This window comes from Apis dorsata, unplaced genomic scaffold, assembly GCF_000469605.1.
Source record: "Apis dorsata unplaced genomic scaffold, Apis dorsata 1.3 scaffold_317, whole genome shotgun sequence".
In the NCBI taxonomy this organism is placed as follows: domain Eukaryota; kingdom Metazoa; phylum Arthropoda; class Insecta; order Hymenoptera; family Apidae; genus Apis; species Apis dorsata.
Window position 1 is genome coordinate 125508 of NW_006263588.1, and position 17088 is coordinate 142595.

General features: G+C 23.0%; 6 protein-coding genes across 8 annotated transcripts in view; 4 read left to right on the forward strand and 2 right to left on the reverse strand.

The window, feature by feature from the left end:
* Nucleotides 1–836, forward strand: part of LOC102673071 (synaptic vesicle glycoprotein 2B-like) — a 17781-nt gene extending 16945 nt beyond the window's left edge. The window contains exon 11 of one of the 2 annotated variants that reach the window (XR_004150785.1): nucleotides 339–374. Coding sequence is in view for 1 of the 2 variants with exons in the window: in XM_006617600.2 (XP_006617663.1) it covers nucleotides 339–394 (56 nt within the window). In the remaining variant the exon portion in view is untranslated. Of the gene's footprint in view, nucleotides 1–338 lie in introns of both variants that reach the window. The other variant, XM_006617600.2, reaches the window with a different exon arrangement.
* A 425-nt stretch (nucleotides 837–1261) lies between these two features.
* LOC102673206 (ubiquitin thioesterase OTU1) lies at nucleotides 1262–3581 on the forward strand. Its single transcript, XM_006617601.2, has 3 exons — nucleotides 1262–1987; nucleotides 2057–2373; nucleotides 2467–3581. Exons 1-3 carry the CDS (start codon nucleotides 1591–1593, stop codon nucleotides 2683–2685), a joined length of 933 nt encoding a protein of 310 aa, XP_006617664.1. The 5' UTR covers nucleotides 1262–1590; the 3' UTR covers nucleotides 2686–3581.
* Nucleotides 3582–4300: 719 nt separating this feature from the next.
* Nucleotides 4301–12503, forward strand: LOC102675047 (protein Lilipod). The gene is made up of 9 exons (XM_006617617.2): nucleotides 4301–4827; nucleotides 9130–9394; nucleotides 9552–9655; nucleotides 9756–9882; nucleotides 9978–10046; nucleotides 10161–10290; nucleotides 10368–10716; nucleotides 10814–11045; nucleotides 11142–12503. The coding sequence occupies exons 1-9, from the start codon at nucleotides 4768–4770 to the stop codon at nucleotides 11378–11380; spliced, it is 1575 nt and encodes a 524-aa protein (XP_006617680.1). The 5' UTR covers nucleotides 4301–4767; the 3' UTR covers nucleotides 11381–12503.
* LOC102674918 (DNA-directed RNA polymerase III subunit RPC10) lies at nucleotides 10745–15143 on the reverse strand. Of its 2 annotated transcripts, none has more exons than XM_031511428.1 (2): nucleotides 14723–15143; nucleotides 10745–11033 (listed from the first exon to the last, which is right to left on the reverse strand). In XM_031511428.1, the coding sequence occupies exon 1, from the start codon at nucleotides 15049–15051 to the stop codon at nucleotides 14725–14727; it is 327 nt and encodes a 108-aa protein (XP_031367288.1). In that variant the 5' UTR covers nucleotides 15052–15143; the 3' UTR covers nucleotides 10745–11033; nucleotides 14723–14724. The 2 variants fall into 2 exon arrangements, with proteins under 2 accessions (XP_031367288.1, XP_006617679.2); XM_006617616.2 differs by lacking the exon at nucleotides 10745–11033 and adding an exon at nucleotides 14068–14389 and having other exon boundaries at nucleotides 14723–15134.
* LOC116185885 (yrdC domain-containing protein, mitochondrial) lies at nucleotides 13514–14388 on the reverse strand. The gene has a single exon (XM_031511426.1). It carries the CDS (start codon nucleotides 14354–14356, stop codon nucleotides 13619–13621), a length of 738 nt encoding a protein of 245 aa, XP_031367286.1. The 5' UTR covers nucleotides 14357–14388; the 3' UTR covers nucleotides 13514–13618.
* LOC102674578 (39S ribosomal protein L39, mitochondrial) lies at nucleotides 14925–16989 on the forward strand. Its single transcript, XM_006617613.2, has 3 exons — nucleotides 14925–15054; nucleotides 15632–15785; nucleotides 15901–16989. The coding sequence occupies exons 2-3, from the start codon at nucleotides 15775–15777 to the stop codon at nucleotides 16883–16885; spliced, it is 996 nt and encodes a 331-aa protein (XP_006617676.1). The 5' UTR covers nucleotides 14925–15054; nucleotides 15632–15774; the 3' UTR covers nucleotides 16886–16989.
* Nucleotides 16990–17088: the final 99 nt, after the last annotated feature.

Here is a 17088-nt window from a genome sequence, read left to right on the forward strand (position 1 = left end):
TATATTATAAATATATATGTACTATAGCATAATAGATATATTATATACATTATATAATATATGTTAGTACACAAAATTTAGATAATTTGCAATTATCAATTTTTATTAATTTAAACGATTTATGATAAGATCTGTAAATAAAAAAAACTATTAATAATCGGTACGGTAACTAGTGATCACATTGTCGATAGTTTTCTTTTGATACATATATATTATAAATGAATATCATTAATATTATGGTATTAGTAAATTTTTAATGAAAAAAAGAATTATTATTTTAAATATTCTCTATATCAATATTAAACATATCAATTAATTTGTTAATACTTTTTTTTCAGTATGTGGATTTATGTCTTTCTTGTTGCCAAAAACAGGAAAAGAAACTCTCGAGTAATTGAAGTACGATTCGTCTCCTGAGGAAAATTGAGTGATAAAAATATTTCCAGAAGTGGAAGAAACAACAATCAATACGCATTGACAAAAATTGTCTTAGCGTTCGAATTATATTTTTACAAAAACTAACAATGTATTTATTACGATAATAATGATCGAAGAAAATGTTTCGATTTCTACGAATGTTTCGATTCTTATAAGATTATGAAAGATATTCAACAAAAAAAAGTATATTTTTATTTTAACAGCAGATTCATGTAAATATGTAATATTTATTTTATGAATGTTTTACATTTACTATTTTAAAGAAGATTAAATAATATGATCATAAATTAAATAAGATAATGTATAGACGCGACTAAATTTTAAATTGCGCGCCAAAATAAGTATTTCATAAAATATTTTATTTATAAATATATGTCAAAAAATGCTATTTAATCTTTATAATCATTATATATTTATTTAAAAATACCTGCATTCCTAAACTTAAACCTATTAACATGATTTTAGAATATACATAATTTTGAGGTTAAAGTTATTAATTTCGAAGTTAAAGTTATTAATCGCAACATTATACAAAAAATGCTATTAATAAATTTTTTCTTACAAATTTAATATGAAATTTATCATGTAGTATAATAATATAAAAAATTTTCAAGAAAAAGACCATAAAAAAGAAAAAATTTTAAAATTGAATTTTAAATCCAAATTAAAATAATATATTTAATACTATATTTTATAGACATTTATTAAATTGTATTATTTAATTAATTAATATAGTAATATAGTAATTTTAATCATAAAACTAAAAATGAATGTTCACATTGATAACATAACCTATCCTGTATTGCTGAATATCTAGATTATAAGTTAAAGAAAGATAAAACATGGCAACATAACGGCAAGAAAATATCTAAAAGCGCTCATTATAACCAACAAGCGATAACGTTCGGTAGTGAAAATTACGGCATTTAGTTGTGTTAAGTGCAACGATGAATCGCAAAAGATAGTCGATATTGATGAAAAAAAGTAGACATATATGTATATTGCAAATGATCGACACCGTGTTCCGTCCAATGATATAATCTTCCTTGAAGTCAAGGAAAATTTTGTGGCGCTGTTTCAACAGCTGATCAACTAGCACAATCTCCAAGCAAAATTCTTGTTTCCAGTTAGCTAGGTGATTCGTGATAAACGATGGCCGAATATGTATTAAGAGTTAAAACGAAATCAGGTCAAAAGGTCGTGAATGGATTGCTCCCGCAGGATAAACTTGGCAAATTACGATCAAAACTTGTTGAAATAACAGGAATACCAGCAGAGGCACTTCACGTTCTTGGTGGTTTTCCACCGAGACCAATTAATCTGAATGACGAAACAAATTCGCTTGAAGTGTCCGGGATCATTTCAGGAGATACATTGATTGTTGAAGAAAAATCGCCACTTTATAATGGAAAACAGAAATCGGAAGAAATCGGACGAACACATATCGTTGACGAGAAAAATTTCACGAATACACCTGGTGTATTAATGAAGAAGGTCGTACCTGCAGATAATTCTTGCTTGTTTACTAGTGTTGGCTATGTACTCAATGGTATATGATATAAATTGTATAAATATATTCATATTAGAAATTACAATATATTTATAAGTATATTTTCAGGTAAAGTGGATCCTAGCTGTTCAAATTTTATGAGAGAGATTATAGCAAATGCAGTAGCATCTGATCCTGAAGAATATTCAGAAGCTTTTTTGGGCCAACCAAATCCTGAATATTGTAAATGGATTTTAAAACCAGAATCATGGGGTGGAGCTATAGAATTGTCAATATTATCTAAATTTTATGGATTAGAGATAGCAGTAATTGATAGTATTAATGCTATAATCAATAGATTTGGAGAAGATCAACATTATCCTCAAAGAGTTTTTCTAATATTTGATGGAATTCATTATGATCCTTTATATTTAGAACCACTTGATGTGAGTAAAATTTTTTATATATTCTTAAAATATATATATAAAATGTAATATAATTTTTTTCTTTTATTACATTTTTTCTATTTACACTCACAGGGTAGCAGCATTCAAACAATCTTTCCTACTGAAGATGAGAAAATATTATTTGAAGCAGCTGAACTTGCAAAAGAAGTAAAATCTAGTCGTCAATTCACAGACATTCAAAAGTTTATGTTAATATGTAATGATTGTAAAATCAGATTAAATGGTCATATGGAAGCTCGGCAACATGCCAAGGAAACAGGTCATATGAACTTTGGAGAAGTAGCTGTGTAATAACTAAATTAATTCTTCAATAATTATCAATCATTTTTAAATGGACTGCTATTGAGAATCCTACTAAATTCAAGTCTCAAGCAGAATTTTCTAAATTTTCTAAACGAGGCTTGTAAGCAGATTAGCTATTTAATATTGATACTTTGTTATTAATGTAAGATGTATGCAGTGCACTATGAGGATTGTTTAGATATGTAATTTACACAGATTTTTAATTTTGTCTAAAGATTGATATTTCTAAACATCAAAATTTATATAATAACTTTCATCACAATATAAACAGTTGTAACTTATTATACCCAAACACATTTTATTCCCAATAAGTTTATTTTTATGTTTATTTTATTGGAAGATTTATTTGAATTTTAAATTAAAATGAAATTCTACATATTTTATTTTAATTTGAACAAATTGAATTATCTATTCTAACAGAAAAAAAATTATTTATTTTTACATGAACAATATTAATTTTTATATGAAAAAATAGAATATTTTCGGAAATTTATTAATAAAAACAATATGTTAAATATGTTCTTTTGGTAAAATTAAGAGTCTGTGATACTTGATTAAATTTGCCTAAATGGAATTCATTGCCTTATTGGCAATAAATGTGTTCCATATCATATACATAAACAAATATAATATATATATATATATATATATATATACATTAAAAATAATAAATAATTCATAAAGTTAATTATGAAGCGAAATAAACTTTCAATTAGTTTTGTTTTCAATGACAAATCACTTTAGTATTGTTAATAGTGAATTTTATATGATATATTTGATATAATTTAAATTATTGCTCTCAGGAGAAAAAATGAATCACTGTTAATACTAAATAATATCACATTTTTATTAATAAAGATATTACTCAATGAAAAACTACAAAATGCTATTTTAAAAAATTTGATCTCTATTGCAATAGTTAATTTATGATTTAAATATGCATGTAATACAAAAAATAAAAATGTATACTTATATAACAACTATTAAACTTATGTATGTATATACATATATACATATAGTATATATATATATATACATAATATTAGGATATTATAATTATTTTATTATTACGATTTTTACGCGATTAAGCATGCATTGTAAAAATATACGAGTTTCGATAAAAAAAAATGAAATTTAATTTTTGTAATATTTATGTACGATATTTTTTAGATAATTCCAGCACAACTTTTGTTTTTATGTAAATAATATAGTTTATTATATCATCGTATTATATCATTAGATATAATCTACTATGAATCGATTAGATTCAAGTAAAAAAAAGTTTGCAACTATTTATCATTCAGGAAAATTCATAATAGACTTGCAAGTTTATATTTATACAGCATATATTTTATAAATCATATCGTTTTGAAAAATTCAAATAAATCAGCTATTTATATTTTGCTAATAATTAATAATTTTTTTACGAAATTTTACTGAAATTTTTTCATCTTAAAATATTAAAAAATTATAGATGTTTAAAATGATCACTTTTTAAAACTATTGCTAAAAAACTAGATTTAAAGAAATTTCATAATCTAAAAATAAACGAATGTAAAATTTCATACATGAATTAAAAAAATTATAAATAAATAACTTTTGAAATAAACTGAATAAAAAAAATCAAAGATCCATATCGTGTTAAATTTGAATCTTAACTAATGAAAAGTGGAGGGAAATATTAAATCATATAAGTTTCGTTTTCATCTCACAGAGCGCGTAAGAAGTGACCCGAACATATATAGATGGCGGGTTGTCATTAAAACAGAAACGATGCACCATATTTAGTAGGCTACTAGCCATAGTGAAAAATTGTTGATTGTATCTTTTAATTTTATATGAATATAAAAGCTAATAAGAGGAGAAATGTGATCCATTTCATAAAGTAATGGCAACAGCTTCTTATTCTTAATTACGAAAAGCAGAAGCTCTTGTCTCAAAGTGAGACATCGGACGTCGGTCGTGAAAATCTGGGCATGTTGTGTGAAAAGATTATTGATATAAAAAAATGTCACTGATGTCGTCAACAATACGTTCAATCCAAAGAAATTTATTGACAAATAGGTGAAGATGGAAGATGAAGCTGATCTTAGAGAACAATTATTTCACAACACAGTACGGGAGAATATTGTGAGTAAAAAATAAAATATTTTTAATCATAAATTTCTTTTATTATTCATTAGTTTATATAGAGGGTTCTTAAAATTTCTTGCGACGTTCCTGCAATAGGCAATCGCCACGTTTTCCTTACATTTCCTTGCAATTAAATTCAATATTTTTACAATCAATCTTTTAAATCACGAACATGTTCTTGACATTGAAAGTTAGAAATAATGTAATGTAAATTCTAGTACCTAATCTTTTATCTATTCAACTAAATAAAATTTCATTTTTAATATTACCATATATATTAATAATATAAAAAATTTAATGAATAAAACATAATTAATATTGTAATATAAAATATAATTTCATATTTATATTCATATTATATTTCATATTATATTTATAATTTCATATGTTTATATTTATATTTTATGAAATTAATTTTTTATTAAGTTTGTAAAAAAGAAAATAATACTAATTACTTACATATGTTATTGCTAATTTTATATTGACAAACAAAATTATTATGAATAATAAATATAATATATAAATATAATAAAGAATATAATAAATATAATAAAGAACAAATTTACATAAATTTATTAATGAAATAAATCATTCTAATTATTTAATTAATAAAATTAATTAATGTCATTAAAAAATTAAAAAATTATACATATATTTACAAAAGATTTTATCGTCTTTTAAATATTGTGTTATAATAGTATAATAATTCTTAATTTAGTCTTTGTTTAATATACTTAATTAAATAATTAACAGAGTAATTATCATTTGAAATTCGAAAGAATATTGTTAAAAATAATTTTTGCAATATATTTTCTCAATACTTTCCAAAGTCGTTGACCACATATTATTTTTTATTCTGACCGGTTTTTCCTTCCACCTTGACTGGTTACAAAAAGCGCTTTCTGATCAATTGTGCAGCTTCTTCAATCATTTCTTCAAACAGCAATCATATTTACTTTTTTAAATAAAATTGCAGTTTCTTATGAGCAATCTATATTCGGATATTTTTGAAAGAAATTATTATCATGATTGAATGTTATTTCTTCTCTTTTCGATGGGCAAGTATTAACAAAGAAATTCATCTTAATACTAATTTCAAATTCTATAGAAACACCTTATACATTAAAGAGCCAGCGACAAAATCTCTGTCTAGAAACGCTAAAAATATGTCCGGTCAAAGACACGTGTATTGCCATTTTAAAACGCTATAATTTTATTTTTTCATTTGTTTAATTATATTATTCTATTTGTTTAATATAACTATATTTTAATTTTATTAAAATTAAAATGTCTAGCGGCACATTTCGCAACATTAAAAATTACATTATGTATTAATATTCTTTATTATAATTATATTTATTAATATTATATTATAATCTTTACTTAAAAGATTATGGTTATTACTAAATAATAGCCAATAATATAAAGCAAAATTACGGTTATCAAACACGCAAATAAAATTATATATCTGAACTATTACTATTCTCAGCATTCAAATAAACTCTGCCAACTAAAGAATCATTAGATATATATTAATCAAAATTAATATTGTAAGATGGTTGTAATAGCATATTTGTTTTATTTTACTTTATTATATTAAATATTATTATTTTTTTTTTGTTCTTTTTTTGTTTCGTTCTTTAATACATTTATTAATGAAACATTAAGTATTTTAACAGGAAATTTGTGGTTGTTAATTTTTCATTTTTTATCTAGTAAATAAACTAATTTAAAAATATGAAATTATATTTAATTTATATAAATAATAATAATAAATAGATAAATAATAAGTTATTTTAAAATAACTTTCTTCAATCTTATTTATCATTAGACATGTTAGCAGATGTGTGTGTGTGAAAACAGAAAAAATTAAAATAAATTTTAATATAAAAGCATATAAAAAATGTTTATTTTTAGAAAGAATTAATATATCTGAGATATTAGTTATCCTTTTTTCATCTACTCTTTTTTGAATGAACAATCATAATTATCATATAATCATAATCATTTATATATATAATATATGATTATTAAAATATGTATTAAATTATTATACAAATATTATACAATAATACAATGATACAATACTTAAATGAATAATAATTTTAATCAATAATTTTAGAGAAATATAATATAAAACAGTTACTATAAAAAACACAAACTTTTAATTATATTTTTATTAATTTTCGAAATAAAACAATTTTATTAAAATTTCAAAAAAAAACAGTACGTAACAAAATTAAAATTTATTGCAATTAGTTTTTAAAAATAAGTTTTTTTATTGAAATAATATTGTCAATAATATTTGTTAATATAATTATAATGTTAATTAATAAATTTGAATCAATAATAACTGATTTATTATATATTCATGTAATAAGTATATATTTATTATAAGTATATAAGTATATAATTATTTGTTATAATTATTATTAATATCATTTATATTTAATAATATCATTATTATTGGAACAGGATTAAATTTCATATACGAATAGGATTTAATTTCAGTATTTTTAATGAAATCAATAATTGATAAGATATTGATATTGAATTGACGTTAATAAGTAAGAACTCTATTGATTCGATATCTTCTATAATAGTCTGATATATTTCTACATTGTTTTGATATCATTTAAAAGGAAACGCTATCCATTTATTATGTGACATATCAGGAAAAAAGAAACGAATGGAAATTTGATGCTTATGTATTCAATAACCAAATGAAACATACGGAAGAATAATTGTACCGCAAGGTATATATTGTTTAAGTTAATAGCTGTTCACAATTTATAGAAATAACCGATTTCTATTTTAAAATATATTTGCAATAAAATTATTACAAATGTAGTGATTTATTAAATATTTAAATTTAGAACAAGAACTATTAATTCTTGATTGTATTTAGATATTTAATATCTAATTTAGAAGAATATTTAAATAAAATAGTTTAATAAAAAATGTCAAATTCAATTCCTAATTGATAGTTTTATTGACCCATAGATTTTTCTTTTAAAATTCCAATTATAATTAACAAGTACTTGATTTGTATATGTCTTACGTAATTATAAAAAATAATTATATAAACTATCTTTTTCTTAGTAATATAAGTAATAAATATAAGATAGTAAAATTTAACCTAAAATATTGACGTCATTAAACTTATTTAACGTATTGTATACATTATTTCGTTACACTTGTAAAGCTGCAACTAATCTTCGATTCCCGATATTTATTTTTAACTTCACAATTTTTACGAGTGATTTTGATGCCTTTCTTTTCCATATGCATTTGAAATATTTAGAATATTTCAAATTTTGCATTGAGTATTATTGTATTATTAGCATAACTTTATTTAGTAAATATTGTTTTTAATAAAAATAAACTTATTAATAATAGTATACTGTCTCAATATACAACTGTAAATAGAGACGCAATGTCTAAAATAATATCACAAATAATTTTATAATCTTGTTGAAGGTCATTCATTTTCATATTGTTTACTTGCAGTTATATATCAATTTGTTTTTTTTCTCTCTCTCTCTCTTCCTTTCTTTAGCACAAGCATATGCATTTATAATATGCATCGTAGTGATTGCTATTGTAAAATATTTTATTTTAGACTTAAAATGAAATATAGAATATTTCCTATCATAAACATTATAAAGATTTTGCAATCTATTGCAGAAAAATTTTAATTATTTAAATTAATTAAATTAATTTTAATTATTTATTAAAAATTAATTTTAAATGATTGAAACATAATTTAGAATTTTATTGTAATCTTATTTTTTTTCATTTTTTCATTCATTTTTTTTTCATTCTTTTTTTTTAAATATAGAAAATAAAGAAAAAAAATATAAATATAGATATATACATGATAATAAAATAGTTGAATGGAAAGGTTTAAATGTTGTATAAAATTCAAAAATAATTCGGAAATATTTTATTCAATGTGAATAACATTATTAATTTTTTCATAAACATTTATATTACACAAGTCAAATCATAGTGCAATCGATTGTAGTTTTTAATAAAACGTATCGCTGTTTCTATGGTCATTACCAAAGCGATTCGGTACTAGAAAATTGATATATGTTGTTATTCCATGCTTAAATGTAATATTTAATTAAAATATACATCAAATTTAGCATCAAAATTAGCAATCTATTTACATTTATTTTATCTTTTAGTGATAAAATAAAATTATTAAAAAAATATCGAGAAAAGTAATTAAACTGAAGAATTATTATAATTATGAAAGCATAAAAATATAAAGAAATATATTTTACATTACAGATATTCTTCCTTTTGTTCCTGATTCTCTATGTTTCAAGCTACGCCTTAATTGCGAAGTTTCGACGAAGAGACCGTGAAGATTATTTTTCCGTGGATGAAGATGAAGCAACGGTCTACAGAATCAGTCTTTGGTTATGTACCGTTGCTCTGGCGGTTTCTGTCGGAGCAACCTTGCTGCTTCCGGTTTCGATTGCAAGCAACGAAGTGTTGATATTATATCCGAACAGTTATTATGTTAAGTGGCTCAATAGCTCACTTATACAAGGTATAAACGCATGAGTCATTTATAAAAAAATTTATCCATTATTGTATTATAATTTTTGGAAAAAGAAATAAGAAGAATTCTTTAATTTTTTTTTAAATAATAGAAATCATTTAAAAATATATAAAAATATAATTATAACCAACTTTTTAATAATTAGGTCTGTGGAATCATGTATTCCTCTTTTCAAATTTGTCTCTCTTCGTATTTTTACCGTTTGCATACTTATTCACCGAGTCAGAAGGATTTATTGGATATAGAAAGGTAAGATCAATAAAAATAAAAAATTGATAAAATTGTAAAATCAATAAATTTATAGATTAAGTTTTTCAGAAAAAATTAATTTTTAATTTTTTAATTGCAGGGTTTAATGGCTAGAGTTTATGAAACTGTGACAGTTCTTTGTTTATTAGGAACACTTGTATTAGGAATGACATATGTTTTATCAGCATTAATAGATTATCAGAAATCTAGCCTACATACATTGCTCAGTATGTATATAAAGAATATACAATTTTTTAAAAATAAATGTATAAAAATTATAATTATAATAAAATTATAATATCTTCTATATAATATCTTCTAGATTTATGGAGTTACTATTTGCCTTTTCTTTACTCTTGCGTTTCTTTTGTTGGAGTTGTTATGTTATTGCGTAAGTTTAATAAATTAAATCCTAAAAAATTACTATAATATAAACTTATTAAAAATATAAAAAAACATCCATATTTCGTTAAAATAATAATAAAATCATAATTTATTCTTGCAGTATGTACACCAATGGGATTTGTACAGTTATTTGGAGTAGTTGGCTCATTTCTCGTAAAACCGCAGTTCCTAAAGAATTTAGATGAAGAATTCTCTGCATATAGATTAGAGGAAGATTGTATTCATAGAAGGTCAATCATTTATTATTATTTTCACAATCTTTAAATTTTAAACTCATTACTTTATAAGAACGTTATTGCATGTATAGATTACAACATGCGAAAGCGACGGGGAAATCATACGTTTCGCCAGTGCCTATGTCGATATTAACTTGTGGTTTAATATTCGAAGATGATGAATTTCTTAACGCAAATCCAAACTTAATGTGCTTAAGGAATGGTGCTCTCCAGCATGGATTAGCTCAGTATTTGAAAAATATTCAAAAACGAAGAAATATTTTGGATCAGCAAAGGCGAACGTGGTGGGTTCGACGAACTTTGCTGTATCCTTTGGCCATGTTAGCATTACTTATACTTTCCACTGCCACAGCTTTGTTAGCAGTTCAAAACACATTAGAATTGCTGATTGGTATTAAAGCATTACCTTTGAGTACAAGGGTTAGTATCCAAACTACATATCAATTACATAAGAAAGGAATGAAATTTTTATTTTGAATTGTATAATCAAACAATAATATGTTTAACGAATTCTTAGCAATTCACTCTAGGTATCAGCTCATTATCGAAATTAGGTCCTATTGGAGCAGCAATTGAAGTAGCAGTAATTTTGTATCTAGCTGCTACGAGCGCAATAGGTTTGTACACACTTCCTGGTGTTAAACGCGTTCGACCTCGACTTCATTCCACACCTCTTATTCACCTTATTGCAAATTGTGCTCTTCTTCTTGTATTGAGTTCAGCGTTACCATTGTTGTCTAGAATATTAGGTAACTCTATTTTTTAATAATTCGAAATGAATTCAAATAAATAAATTTATCATTGATTTTATAATAATTTTATAAATAATGCATTTTTTATTTCAGGTATGACGAACTTTGATTTGCTCGGCGATTTCGGTCGTATTGAATGGCTTGGTAATTTCAAATTAGTACTATTTTATAATTTAATCTTCGCTACGGCAGCGATTAGTTGTCTAGTAACAAAATTTACGGCGACTGTTCGCAAAGAAATTTATGCCAGATTAAGAAGTAGCTTGATAGGAATATTTAAGAGTGACGGTAAGAAAAATTCTATAGGAATATGTCCTACGAAAGAAGATTAGACTGATTTCCGTTGTAAACAGAGAATAAAAATCAATATTCTGCGTTAAATAAAAAAAATGGAACTTAAAAATGTGAATTTTTGTATTCGCATAATGTTAATAATATAAATGTACAAGAATATAATTGTACAAGATATATAATATGTGTGTGCGAGAGAGAAAATATATCTAAAACTATTTAGAATTCCGCATTCGTAAAATATTTTAATTTTGATAGCACTTGATATTCATAAAATGTATTCAAATTTATTTAAGCAAAATTCAATTATATATATCAAATATGTTATCATATGTATAGTCCGTCCAGAGATATCGTATAGTCATAAATTATTGTGTCAATTGACAATACCGATTAAGATTGTGGTTACACAATGATGCGAATTTTTTATAAATTAATAAACAATTCGCTTGCAGTATAACCATATCTATAACCATATCTATAAGAATATTATTTAATTGTTTGTTTTTGTTTATTACAATTGTAGATATTATGCCTATGTCAATTTTTAAATTCATATATAATTTTCAATTATAGGCAATAAAATGCTAAGCAATAAAAACTATTGATTAGCTTTTATAAATATATATTATAATTTAATAATTTAGAATTTAGAATATATTTGCTTTCTAGTTTATTATTTAATGAAATAAATAAATTACGAAATTTTATTGATTATTTTGAATAACTAAACTTCAACATTTTAGACAAAAATTATTGTCAATTATTTAAAATCTTATAGTAATATGAATTTGCATATATTTTAACTTGCTCGTTTCAGTTTTCAGAATATTTATAATTTTTTTCATTTTATGAAAAATTTCATTTATGAATGTTTTTTACTGATTTTATAAACATATTCTCTGAACAGACCATACATAACATTTTGTGTGTGTATTATGCGTGTATGTGTGTGTATATGTGTGTATATGTATAATCATTTAATCACAATTAATTATTTATTATACAATCACTATTTTAATAATTATTTACTCAAAATATACATACCAATCTTGTATAAGAAACTTTACTTAATATGTGAACTCAAAATAAAAACAACGCAATATTGTGATAAAGACACATATGTAGGAGTGTCTAGGAAATAAAAGAATTCTCAATATAGAATTTTTTACTCTACTATTATTAGAAATGAAAAACAAATATTAAAATTTCTTTTTTTAAATAGTGATTGTTATTTGAATAATATTAAATATATTAATGAAGCATAAATGAATGTTTAGATTACACTTTTAGAAATTTGAATGATGAATTTTCATTTTTTAGAAAAGGATATATAGGCCCTCAAATATGCCTAATTTAATTTTTCAATCAAATAATATATGTAAAAAATTATGTACTATATTGTATAATAGTCTTAATTTAATAATTGCGTTTGAATGCATTTTATTGATCAAGTAATTTTTATGAAAAATCATGAGTTTGTTAAAAGTTTTAAATGTAAATACACTTATAACAAACATAATATGCATTTTAAAATGCACACAGACTGCATGTATGATAACATTTAAATTTTAAAATGTTATCATCTTGACTGATTTATTTCTTGTTAATTCACTGAAATCTTAGTGCTTTAAAATTATTTATTTAGCTTAAAAAACGAATTTCTTTTTGTTTCTTAATTGCGTTTAATATTTGATAAGCAATGAAATAATATCTTACCCAAATATACTATGTGATATGTATCTTGTCAAAGAGACAATATGATGTTGTTAAGAAAAAGAAAACAGTAAAAATATACTCATTAACTAATTATTAACATATTTAACCAGAATAGTATCTCAGGATATAAAATATTGTTTAATACTTGTTAACATATATATATTACCACATATGTGTGGATTTGTTTATAAGATTTGAATTCTCTATTGGGAATTCTTTGTATACATAAGTAGATTCGTAAATAAAAAATAATAATTTTACAACATACAGATGTAAAAAAATATTTGCTATTTACTTTTATATATTTTAAACAACAAAAAAATAAAATTTCTTATTTTATTATACATTTAATATATATATACATTATATTATATATTATTATTTTTAATAATACATACAACATTCATAACATCATATATAATTAAAATTTACAAAAATAAATAAACTATAAATTATATTATGAATTACTTAATTTTTTTATTTGAAGTTAGTTGTATTACATTGTTTATAAATGTTAAAAATGTTAAAAATCAAAATGCATTGAGATCATAATGATGCATTTAATTGGAACATTTTTGTAATATTCCGAATTTTTTTAATATTGAACAAATGCCTTTTACATGAACTCCAGCACGAACAATTTCGTAATATCCTGGTTTGCTTAAATCAACAATTGTTGATCCTTTTCTCAATTTTGAATATGATTTACCAAATTTTGTGGAATCATAAAATATTCCACCTAACATGGGCCATAAATTTTGAAATTCTGAAGCATATAAGCAACTTTTTTCATTGCTTAAATTAGCACTTGTTAAAGCTAAAGGTCCCACTATTTCAGAAACACAATTTATAAATTTGAAAAAAGGAATCCGAATGCCTACTGTATCATGATTAGGATTTAAAGCAGGATTTAAAGCTGGTGTTCGTTTTAGAATAATTGTAATTGGTCCAGGTAATAAAGTTGATAATAAATCTTGTGGTAAATGATCAACAATACCCCATTTTTTTATATCATTTACATTGCTAATAGAAATAGATAATGGTTTATCTTTATCACGTTTTTTAATTTCATAGAGTTTTTCAATAGAGCTAGTACTTGATACAATACCAGCAAAACCATATATTGTATCTGTTGGGATTGCTATAATTTCATTTTGTTGCAACAATGTGACAGCTACTGCTAAACTTCGTTTTCCTTTACATATCCAGTGATGATTATTAAAATTTTTTGATACTTCTATTTCATTTGAAGCTGCATTCAAGAAATTAATCATTGGACCCAATTTATATATATTCATAATTGTTCTCTTTCCACCAAGTAAGAAATAAAACTATATTTGCAAAATAAAAAATTTGTTAATTTTAAATAATGAAAAGATAATTATTATATTTGCAATAGATGATTCAAAATCTTTCCAAAAAAAATATATTATTGAAAATCATGAAAAGATATTGATAAAATTTACTTTATTAGTGATATAAATTATATCATGATGCAATTCATTGAAATAATTTATTCAAATATATAATATATATAGATATACAAATAATTATTAACAAATATAAAAATTAAAATTTTTAATGATTAATAAAGTTATTGTTTATATATTTATTAATTTATTAATTAATTTATTTATATATTATTATTAATATTATTAAATTACCTTTAATCGCGCCAATTGTGAGCACATTGAGGATTGCAACATCTATAAAACGTTGTCATAGGCTCATCAGCGGATCTAGTTTGAATCTGCATGAAATATGCTCGTGGATGAGAACATTTTGGACATCGTTCGTCTGTAGAATCAACGTTGTCCCAAGCCTCGCTTCCACCTAGTACATCATCAACTTCTTTTAATTTTGGATATGTACGGCTGCTTAATTTTCTTTCAATATTAAATACGTAAGGACATGTGCTACATGCGAAACGTAATCCTGCCAAAGCTTCTTCCACTCGAAGCACATTACCACATGTCGGACAGAACATCAACATCGTACAAATACACCTAACTAATTCCGTATGTAGAATAAATAATGACAATAACAATCAATTGTTTAATTGTTATATAAAGATTATTGTTCTTTATTTTGATACAATAATTTTTAAACAATAGAAATATAGAATAGAAAAGATAGTTTGATAAATCGAATAAAATAGAATCTCTTTCATACAAATTATATACATAAAAACTGAATATTATTTATATATCATTCATGTATATCCGCCTTTTAAGTTGCAAGATTTTTATAAATTTATAAAAAAGTTGATTATTATTAATTTAAAGTACTTATTAAAGTACTTATATGGATTTTAAATTATTTTATATTTTATTTTAAAAGCAATTATTAAAGTTTATGTTTACTAATTATTTTTAAGTATAAAAATAATTCATAAAACTATAACAGAAAATCATGTATTATATTATCTAAATTATATTTAGATAATTTATGCTAAAAATTATGAAATTTGTTATATTAATAATTTTTTATATGCGAAAATTTAATGATAAAATTGTTTTGACAAATAAATTCATAGAATATTTAAATTATAATATATGATATACTATTTCTAGGTTTTCAGTCATGAATGATTGGTCGAGTTTTTAAATTTTATTTCATTGAATGAAAAAAACAAAATAAAATTAATTATTAAAAATATATATTTTACAAAACATAAATTAACTATAAGAAATTTTTATTGTATATATATTTCAACATGTTTCAACGGTATGTCCATAACCTATTTTAACCGATATTATTGATATTACGAAATATTAAATTTTAAAATTAATAATTTAAATTTTTTAGTTATATTAATTGATAAATTTTATATATATTTCAGTTATAAAAATTTATATTTAGCGTCAAATATACAATCAAGATATAAAAGCTTCTTAAATTCTTCAAAAATTGAAATAAAGGAAAAACAAAATTTATTATTTGAAAAAGAGAAGAAAAAACAAAGGATTGCAGTAGGAAGGATTGAAAAGATAGAAGTCAAATATCAATCTCCTGTGGAAGAAATAACTCTTATAATGAATAAATATATATCAACTCCTACAGATTGTGCAAGACATATCTCTGAAGGTTTATCTAAAGTATCTGCTCTTGCTTTAGTTAATGGATCACCGTGGGATATGAACAAACCTTTAACATCAGACTGTAAATTAAAATTATTAAATTTGCTTAGTCCAGAAAACAAAATAGTGAATTCAGCATTTTGGCGAACTTGTTCTTTTATTTTGGGTGCTGTTATAGATATGGCATTTAAGCCAGATATAAAAATTCATTTACATAGTTTTCCAATACCAGTCATAAAATCAGGCAGTTTCGTATATGATGTATATCTTGATTTAATTAATTGGAAGCCTACAGATCAAGAAATGCGTGCATTATCTGCTCAGTATATAAAACTAATAAATCAGGAATTACCTATAGAGAGAATAGATACTACAGAAAGCATAGCACTTGATATATTCCAGGATAATCCTATAAAATTAACACAAATACCAGAAATTGTAAAATCTAACAACAATAAAATTACTTTATATAGAATTGGAAATCATATAGATATTAGTAAAGGACCTATGATAGGAAATACTTCATTAGTAGGACGCTGTACGATTGCCGCTGTTCATGAAATTCCGGATAAAGAAAATCTATATAGATTTCAAGGTATAGCACTACCTAAAGGAATTCTTTTGAATCAATTTGCTTATGGTTTATTGGAAAATCGCGCTAAGAAATTGAACACTACAACATGGTCAGTTTTATCGGAGACAAGTCACGAGGAAGAAACTTCTACCGAAATGTATAGTAGAAATTAATTTTTATATTAAATATATAATATAAATAAAAGTGCATAGTTTCAGTACTCAACTTAGTAATTTCTTATCTGTATAATATGTTATAATAAAATAATATTTATATAAATATTAATTTTTGTCATTCATATGTAAAGTATTTTATTATTCTTTTATCAATATCTATTATTAAATATTTTATTTATGTGTATATATATACATATATA

Excerpts from the sequence above, each read along its gene's own strand:
- LOC102673206 (XM_006617601.2), top strand. The coding sequence starts at position 1,591 with ATGGCCGAATATGTATTAAGAGTTAAAACGAAATCAGGTCAAAAGGTC. Across the intron at positions 1,988-2,056 it reads TGTTGGCTATGTACTCAATG|GTAAAGTGGATCCTAGCTGT; the intron begins GTATATGATATA and ends GTATATTTTCAG. Across the intron at positions 2,374-2,466 it reads TATATTTAGAACCACTTGAT|GGTAGCAGCATTCAAACAAT; the intron begins GTGAGTAAAATT and ends TTACACTCACAG.
- LOC102675047 (XM_006617617.2), top strand. The coding sequence starts at position 4,768 with ATGGAAGATGAAGCTGATCTTAGAGAACAATTATTTCACAACACAGTA. Across the intron at positions 9,656-9,755 it reads GATTTATTGGATATAGAAAG|GGTTTAATGGCTAGAGTTTA; the intron begins GTAAGATCAATA and ends TTTTAATTGCAG. Across the intron at positions 10,291-10,367 it reads GAAGATTGTATTCATAGAAG|ATTACAACATGCGAAAGCGA; the intron begins GTCAATCATTTA and ends TTGCATGTATAG.
- LOC116185885 (XM_031511426.1), bottom strand. The coding sequence starts at position 14,356 with ATGAATATATATAAATTGGGTCCAATGATTAATTTCTTGAATGCAGCT.
- LOC102674918 (XM_031511428.1), bottom strand. The coding sequence starts at position 15,051 with ATGTTGATGTTCTGTCCGACATGTGGTAATGTGCTTCGAGTGGAAGAA.